Below are 9,311 nucleotides of genomic sequence, written 5' to 3' on the forward strand. Positions count from 1 at the left end.
GCATGGTCTCTTGTTTTGTGTAATAGTCCTGACATCTGTTTAGTGTCCACCATGTTTTGCTTGCTTTTCTTTTCATCAATTGTATAATTAAATGTGTCCATCTGTGAATCATGGTAATCTATTATGAGTTGATATGTTTTGGGAGTTTAAGCTGGGGGGATAAATTTCTTGAATGGGATCACTATTTGATATAACTGTTTGAATGAGTCCCATAGGCTATTTAGCTTTTGTTGCTTTAATTATAATATGATCTTGTTGTTGGAATCTTAGCCCAACCCTAGTGAAACCTGTTACATTTGAATTGGGTTAGACACATAATTTCTTTTGAATATCTTTTTAGTGTGATTACAAATGGGCGTGTTTTGATGGCTGAAATTTCTCCTATAGTGGCTTAAAGTGACAATCTCATTCCTTGATGGTTGCTTAGCTTTTATTGAATGTTACAACTCTCTAAGTATAACAGATTTGATGTCGTAATTTTGAGTTATAATGTATAAATGCTTATTCATTTAGCAGATTAGATGATGACAGGGTTACGGATTTGAGAGCTTTCGGGAAATTTAGGAAGTATTTTAATATCATAAAAAGGGGGTTATCAGAATCTATAGTTGAAACAGTTCGTATTCGCGATTTTTCCGACAAAACTCAATTGGTCTTTAAGAAATAGCAATATAGATATAGTTCATTCACTTACATGGTTTGTCTGATTTCACTCTTTTTGATGAAAGTTTATGTGCAGTTCTTAGTCTTATGCTTAGTTTTTTTTTAGGAATCACAAAACAGAATAAATGATTACTGTTTGAAATTATTTTTTCGTTCCATGGTTTTCTGTTTAAATTAGATGGGTATGCGAATGTTTTAGTAATATGATAGGGAGTTTAAGTTCCATTATTGCACATTTCTAGGATTCCAATTTTGATTTTGCTGTTCCAGAAAGCTTAAAGTAGTGGGCGATGAAGGCGTTAGCCCAAGCCCATCCTTAGGGGACTTGCTCAATCTAAATAGCACTCCCCTATTTAATTTTGAAGACTTGCCCAGTCTTTTAGCTACATTTAAATAATTAGATTCTCCTTTGTCATTGCACGGGCAATGAAAGAGTTATCTAGAGCCCACCATTTAGAGAGATAAGCTATGTCTTGATAGAAAAGTCATACCTCTTAGGAGACAGGCTTTGTCTCTTTTGCTCTACTCGTCTTATATTTTTAGGAAGACATGCTTTGTCTCACTAGATGGTTTTTTTCCATTTAGGGAGACTCGCCCAGTCTCATCTTTTTTCTTTTAGGAAACTCGCCCAATCTCATTCTCTTGTCGATTCTTCTCTTTTAGGAGACAAGCTATGTCTCATTGATCCTAATGGCCATTTTCATTTGAGAGACAGGCCTTGTCTCATCTGCACATTCTTTCAGAGAAGAGCAGTGCAAGACTTCATTTCTGATTTAGTTCTTCTCCTTTTTCTTAGGGTTTAACTCAGTTTTCTTAGGTTTTCACAGATTCTCGGGATTCCATCCATTCTATCATCTATTTGAGACATCGATTTGCTTGTTTAGGACAACCCTTAGGCTAAAAGCATTCTGTTTTTTCATTTGACACTTCTCTAGGCTATGGATTACAGGAGCGTTCTTCTCCTTCAGATTGTCTCTTTGTTTCCCCTTTGGCTAGAAGGGAGAATCCTTTAAAAATTCAAAAACATTGAAACATTTCAAAACAACAAAAACCTCAAAAGTCATGAGTCATTAGGAGTGTAGTTAGGAGAGTCTGTTTTCGAACTACGTTGGCTTGATCCTCTTCCACGAGGTACGTAGGTAGCTTGGGATCCATATCTCAAGTCCAGTCAAACCTTCAAAAATAAACATTTCAAACCTTCCAAAAATACAAAAATTCTTCAAACAAATCTTTTACACCGGTTTTCGAAAAGATCTTCCCCTAGAGTTAGGAGTCTATCCTAGATGTTTAGGGTGTCTTAGAGTTAGGAGTTTGTCCTGAATAGGCTGATGCTTTGTATGTCTTGTCGTGTGAGTGTCCCCAGAGTTAGGAGGCCTCGAGTCGTGGTCAGTTAGACGCTTAGTAGAGCGATGGCTATACTAGGATACACTAAGTTAACCCATGATTTTCTTAGGACGCACATCCTAGTTACACATAGGATATAGGAACCACCTGCATTAGCTTAAGGCTAACCAACTTACATTAGTTAGGGCCTATAGAGAGTCCTAAAAATTACAATTCACTTGAACTTAAGCAATCGTGCAAAAAGCTTTAAAACTAGTCGGGTCTAGTTGGTCGAGTCTAGGATATCGGTCTTAGATGGCTAGGCATCGTAGTTTAGAATAGGTCACCGAACTACGTTGACTCTGATTTTTCCCGAGGCCGGGATACGTAGAGCAGCCGGGATGGATGGCCATCTTGGTCCGTGTCAAGTATCACATTAGAGTCTAGGGTTTGTCGTGTCGAGTCGTGTGTGGAGTCAAATTGTGATGTGTGTTTTGTTGTGTTTTCTTACTTTCATGTACAGACCTTATACCTTTAGCTATAGCATGCATGTGTTTGCCCATCAGAACTTAGACACCAATTAAGCATGACACTCATAACCTAGCTATTCTTAGGTAAGACTTCTTTCATTTCTTTTGTGTGTGCTTATTATTCATCTCTGAGATATGCATGATTAGATAGATGTCTTCTCGGAGATATATGTTCCCATTTCACATGATTTTCTTCCAAAACTCTTCAAAATAAATAAATAAATGGCATAAGAGACCAGGTGCATGCACTTGGGAGGATGAGGTGCTCTTCGGACCTTCCAAATTCGTAACCAGGCACGAACCTTTTGTATCTCTTGTTATCCATTGCAACAGAGCATAGTATGGGATCCAGGGCCGACTTCCTTGGATGACGACTTTTATTTGTTTAAGGTATGTCTCGAATCCGAGCTAGTCCCGAATCGAGAGATATCTCACTTTACATCGCCACTCATGCTGTGAGAGAGACTTTTTTTAGAGTTCCTTGGTAGAGCTCTCCTTCACGTGGATGATCTATAGACTTTCGGGGGCTCGTCTCCCGCCTCCCTCGGATCGGGGTCCACAATAACTAGGCTGTATGACCTAAGAAAAATAATGGGCTAACTAAGCGCATCCTAATATAGCCATCGGCTCGACTAAGTGTCTAACCGGCCACGACTCGAGGCCTCCTAACTTTAGGGACACTCACACACAAAACACACAAAGCATCAACATAACCAGGACAAACTCATAACTCTATGACACCCTAAATATCTAGGACAAACTCCTAACTCTAGGAGAAGATCTTTTCGGAAATTGGTGTAAAAGATTTGTTTGAAGAATTTTTGTGTTTTTGAATGATTTGAACTTGTTTATTTTGAAAGGTTTGACTGGACTTGAGATATGGATCCCAAGCTGCCTACGTACCTCGTGGAAGAGGATCAAGCCAATGTAGTTTGGAAACCGACTCTCCTAACTACTCTCCTAATGATTCATGACTTTTGAGAATGTTTTTATATTTTTTCAGATATTTTTGGAGTTGTTTTTAAATATTTCAATGTTTTTGTTCTTTAAAATTTTCCAATATTTTTTTGAATTTTTAAAGTGTTTTCACCCTTTTAGCCAAAGGGAACCCATACGTCTGCACCCCATGATCCACAGCCTGGCGGAGTGTCATTGCTAAGGGCTGAATCCCTATAGCTAAAAAGGGAACTCCTATCTAAAGACAGACTCATAAAAGGAAATGACAGACTCCTAAACATCTATAAGGGTAGGACAGACTCAGAAGATTTGCAAAGATTGGACAGAACCCTATACTTTGCAAGGGTTGGACAGAATCCCATGACTTGATGAAAGGTTGGATAGAATCCTAACTCCCTACGATGATAGGATAGACTCCTGAAAGACTGACTCTCTAACTAAAAACTGACTCTGTAGCTAAAGACAGGCTCATATACTAAAGGACTAACTCCTAATGCATAATCCTAAGAGGGGAGGGCTAATGAGACTAAGCTAGTCTCCTAAAATAAGAGGATAACTGGGGCAAATGAGGCAAAGCCTGTCTTCTTTGAGGGAGCAACTAACTCTAATGAGACACTGAATGTCTCCTATGGAGGGCTCCAAGTAACCTTATCATTGCCCTTGCAATGATAAATAGGGTTAGGGCAACTACCAGACCAAGTTGGTCTTCAACTAATAAGGTAGCTTATGAGACTTGTGGTAGTTTCCTATGGGGTTACTCACTAATGAGACAAAGCTTGTCTCCAAAGGGTACGACTTTTTTGTACGAGACATAACTTGTCTCTTAAAAGGGTGGGCTCTAGTTGACTCTTTCATTGCCCTTGCAATGAATGAATTTTAATATCTAAAAGGTGTCTAAAAACTGAGCTAGTCTACTAAATAAAGAGGGGAGTGCTACTCAGACTAAGCAAGTCCCCCAAGGATGGGCTTGGGCTAGCCCCTTCATCGCCACTGCAATGGAAGGATAAAACTAGTCAAGTCTATTAATAGATAAAATAACACCAAATACACTAAAGTTCATTAGAAATTCTAACAACTCAAGAAAAATCATTGTGGTTGTATATAAAAAAAAACCTTTTGTCATTACAGCAAACCTGACTGTAGAATATAAATAATATCTACACCATTTATAATTTAAACACAAGAATTACAACCAATGACCTATGGTTATGCACAACTAATGACTTGCAACCAAACCTGACTTGCAATCTACAGACAAATATGAACCAGAACCATGAACTAATGACTTGCAATCCAGTCACAAAGTAGAATTACGGGAACACATGACTATGGACCAGCAGATTATCAATGAGCAACAATGTCATCATGGATGTAGATGTTACTTTATTTCAAAACAGAACTTGTCATGCATTTTAGTGAGAACTTATTTCAAAGCCATAAGTGGTCTTAAGAAAACAAAAGAGTCTGGACATTCATGGTATAGAAAATCATCATAAACTAATCATTAGTGGTTAGTTCAGAGAAAGGTTCATATATAATGACCATAATGACACAATTTCACTTAAGAATACATCTTCAAAATTTGATCAAGTTAATCACAAAACAAAGGCAATCAACTGTCATCTCTAAATACTGAACATGGACATTTGTTTCAATGATTTAAAAATATGGTAATTCAACTCAACTAATCATCATCAACAAAGTACTTCCCATTTCTTATTACGAAGCACATTTAAAATGAGTTAATTGAATAGTAAAGCCAACATTAAGTTCTGTTTATACAAGATTCAAAACTTTATGTCCTCAACAATATGAATGAACAATATTCAGGTCAAATAGAATATATACATTTGTGTTCCACAAATCATGCAACATTTAACCAACCAAAATATTTCCTTCATATATTACTCATGGTCACAAAGACAGATTGCAAAATGTTAAAAGTTAATAATTTGTATTAAGGTTCTTTATGGACATGACTATCAAGCTGAGGACCACCCTCCATACCATTTAAGAACCGAGGGATTCAAATGCTAACATTGAAAGATAGAGACGACTCCAAATTTCACACTGAATGCTCTTAAGGACTTAAAATCTTTTGATGCCACCACAAGCATCAAAATAAACACCACTATATAAGCAACCATAATGAAACATGTTCGACAACTTATTAAAATGTTATCAGCTTGTATCTCTTCGTATGATTATTATCATGAGAATCACTCAATGAACAAACATAATGAAATACATTCTACTGATTGCTAAAATATCATCAGGTTATACCCTATTTTCATGGCAACTACTAAGAAGTAATATATTGAGATTTTAGACAAGATGCTTTAAACAATCACTAACACCATTTATACAAGTAAAGTTGAGAAATCTAAACAATATCAACAAGGCATGCACTTATAACCTTGATATCTGTAAATCTAATACTTCTTTTATGAGAGAAATTGCCTTTCTTCGATTCTTCGTCTCTGCGAGAAACCGCCTTCCTCAAGACCTGCACCTCTATGGTAGTACAGTCTACTACCACTCAATGATATCAATAAAACTGTATTTTATTGATCCGCCAACCTCACGGTGAAACTGCATTTCACCGAACTCTCTATTTCAGGTAACACTGCATGTTACCTCCTAAAGGTATCGATAAGACAACATTTTATCGAACCACAGACTCAACGGTGAAACTGCATTTCACCTTATTCTTTAACTCTGGTAATACAACATATTACCGACCAACGGTATCAATGAAACAATATTTTATTGAACCGCCAACTCAACTGTGAAACCGCATTTCACCTAACGACATCTAGACGGACCACAACTTGGCATTTCACCAACTAAACACCACAAAAAATATTTGCGAAGACTACTTATTGATCACAGCATGATCGATGAATCAACAAACTTTCAGAAAATAACTATCTCCAGCCGAGAATAACTGAGATTGCACAATGCTTATAAAAAACTGGACTCGAAGATCTTGACATGATTCTCAGGAATTAATCTCTCCTTCCTTTATGAGAATTGCATTCTACTGAGATTTTGGAAATTGACTCAAGATTTTATTGTAAGAAACTGATTTTCTAAAACACTAACTCTGTTGAGGGCCGCTAGCATGATTTTACTTTCATGACAGATTCATAAGAGAGCAAAATATAGGGAAATGGTCAAAATATTTTCATTTCATTGAATATTTGAGGTTACAAAGCTTTTCTCTATGGCATTCACATGTGCCGGAGCCCATTGTAGTATGACAGCTAGTGGCTGGACCTCCGTCGTTGCAAAAATGTCTAACATTGAAGCCAACGTGGCTAATGCATCAGCAAAATGATTCTTGGTCCTTGACAGATGAGTGAAAGTGATACTCCTGAACTTCTTGACCAGAGATTCTAAATATGTGTTATATGGTATCAATCTTGTCTCTCTTGTTCTCCATCACCCATTGATTTGGCAGATGATCAAGATTAAATCCCCAAACACATCTATATCTTGGACTCGCAAAGCTAAAGCTGCCTCAAGTCCTGTTATGCATGCCTCATACTTTGCTATGTTATTCATGCACTCAAACTGCAACTTTATGGATATCAGAATGTACTCTTTCTTTGGGGATACCAAGACTGCCCCTACTTCCTGTCCTTGATTATTTACAGCTCCATCAAAGTACATTAGCCATCTAGTACGTGGAGTCTCTTCTTCAAGTTCCATGATCTCCTCATAAGAAAACTTAGCCTTTAGAAAAGCATTCTCCTCAACAGGAGCATCAGCTAGCTGCTCAGCAATAACCCGTCCTTTAACGGATTTCTGAGTGATATAAGTGATGTCAAACTTTGATAACAATAATAACCACCTTGCGATCCTTCCAGTAAGGGCGGGTTTCTCGAATAAGTACTTCAACGGATCCATTCGTGAGTGCAGAAGTACTTTGTTTGATAGCAGATAATGTCTAAGTCTCTGGGTTGCCCAAACTAATGCTAGACATGTCTTTTCCAAGATAGTGTACTCGATCTCATACTCTAGCATTTTCTTACTGATATAGTAGATAGGCTTCTCCCTCTTAGACTCAGGTTCCTGCTGAGCAAGCATACAACCCATTACCGTGTCTGTGATTGACAAGTACAACAACAATGGTTGGCCTGGAATATCTGGTGATGAAAAAGGAGGCAAAGATAAACACTGTTTAACTTTCTTAAACGCCTCTTGACATTCGTCATTCCACTTTTTCAGAGAATTCTTCTTCAAAAGCTTAAAGATAGGTTCACATGTCATAGTCAAATGAAATATGAACCTTCTCAAATACTGCACTTTTCCAAGAAAACCTCGAATTTGCTTGTTTGTCTTTGGCGGTTCCATTTCTTGGATAGCTTTAATCTTTTGAGGATCGACTTCGATTCCTCTCTCACTCACCATGCTCCTAACAAATTCCCTTTAACGATCATATCATCTACATAAACCTCGACCTCTTTATGAATCATATCATGAAGAAGAGTAGTCGCAGCCCTCTGATAGGTGGCACCAGCATTCTTGAGACCAAACGGCATAACTCTGTAGCAATACGTGCCCCACTGAGTTATAAATGTTATTTTCATCATATCTTCAAGTGCCATCTTGATCTGATTGTAGCCTGAAAACCCATCCATGAAGGATAATAGAGCATGACCAGCAGTATTATCTACCAGGAGATCAATGTTCGGAAGAGGAAAGTCATCTTTTGGACTCGCCTTGTTCAAGTCTCTGAAATCAATGCACATCCTGACCTTACCATCCTTTTTGGGCACCGGTACGATGTTTGTAAGCCATTCAGGGTATTCCACTACTTGAATGAATTTTACTTCCAAGAGTTTCTTTACTTCCTCATAGACTTTCAACTCCCATTCTATTTTGAGTTTACAGAGTTTTTGCTTCTTAGGCTTAATTCCAGGGATTAGAGGTAATCTGTATTGTACAATATCCTCACTCAATCCTGGCATGTCATCGTAAGACCATGCAAAAACTTTCCTGAACTCCCTCAGCAAGGTGAACAATTCCTCGCGCTCCGCGACTCTCCTCTTGTTGAATCATGTGTTTGATTTCAAGGGGAGTTTCGTCGGCTTCCTCAACAGAGGGGGAGTCTTAATGGTCATTATTAATTTTTTATCAGATTTAGAAACAGAACCAGAAATAGAAGCAGCGACAGGAATGTACACAAAAGAGTCCGTTATTTCATTAGTCGAATTAATGATTACATCAGTAATTGACTGGCCCATAGCAGGCTCTACAATGGACTCAAAAGCAGATTTGCTTACAATATCATGACAAACATCAACAACTGACTCAATTGGACTATTTACAAATGACTCATTAAACTTGACAACAGACTCATCTTCAGATTAAGCATCGGGAATGAAAGACTCAGCAATCTTAGGAATGAACTCAACCCCTATGGTACTTGCATCGAACGAAAAGTTAGTGGAAACAGTTTCTATATCTGACTCAGAAACAGGCACATACTTAGAAAAATTGACTCTTTTATGGGAACCAGACTGTACTGGAGGACTACTTTGGGTATAACCTGTGTGGTTCAGTTATCCAGAGGTCCTGCAGCGGGGGTAATGCAATCTTTTGGGTTTATGAAGGGTGTATCTCCTCCAATCATCGCAATGACTAGTTCCTCAACCTAAAATAAGGAGTCTAGAAGTCTTGGTTCAAGGTTCTTGATCCAATCCGAGTCTTGTATCTCTATCACTGCGATCTGTTCACTGTAAAGGTCCTCTGGCAGCTCATCCGCAAAGAAAATCTTAAGACCCGACAGCTTCTTCCCATTCACATCATTCCATGGCTCAGGAAAACCAT

General features: G+C 37.9%; 1 protein-coding gene across 1 annotated transcript; it reads right to left on the reverse strand.

Annotated features, from left to right (window-relative positions):
- Positions 1-6,917: 6,917 nt before the first annotated feature.
- On the reverse strand, positions 6,918-8,449 carry LOC143856000 (uncharacterized). Its single transcript, XM_077366042.1, has 2 exons — positions 8,024-8,449; positions 6,918-7,724 (listed from the first exon to the last, which is right to left on the reverse strand). Exons 1-2 carry the CDS (start codon positions 8,447-8,449, stop codon positions 6,918-6,920), a joined length of 1,233 nt encoding a protein of 410 aa, XP_077222157.1.
- Positions 8,450-9,311: the final 862 nt, after the last annotated feature.

This window comes from Tasmannia lanceolata, unplaced genomic scaffold (assembly GCF_043159265.1).
Source record: "Tasmannia lanceolata isolate RefF3 unplaced genomic scaffold, GAP_Taslan_0.1 ptg000023l, whole genome shotgun sequence".
Lineage (NCBI taxonomy): Eukaryota > Viridiplantae > Streptophyta > Magnoliopsida > Canellales > Winteraceae > Tasmannia > Tasmannia lanceolata.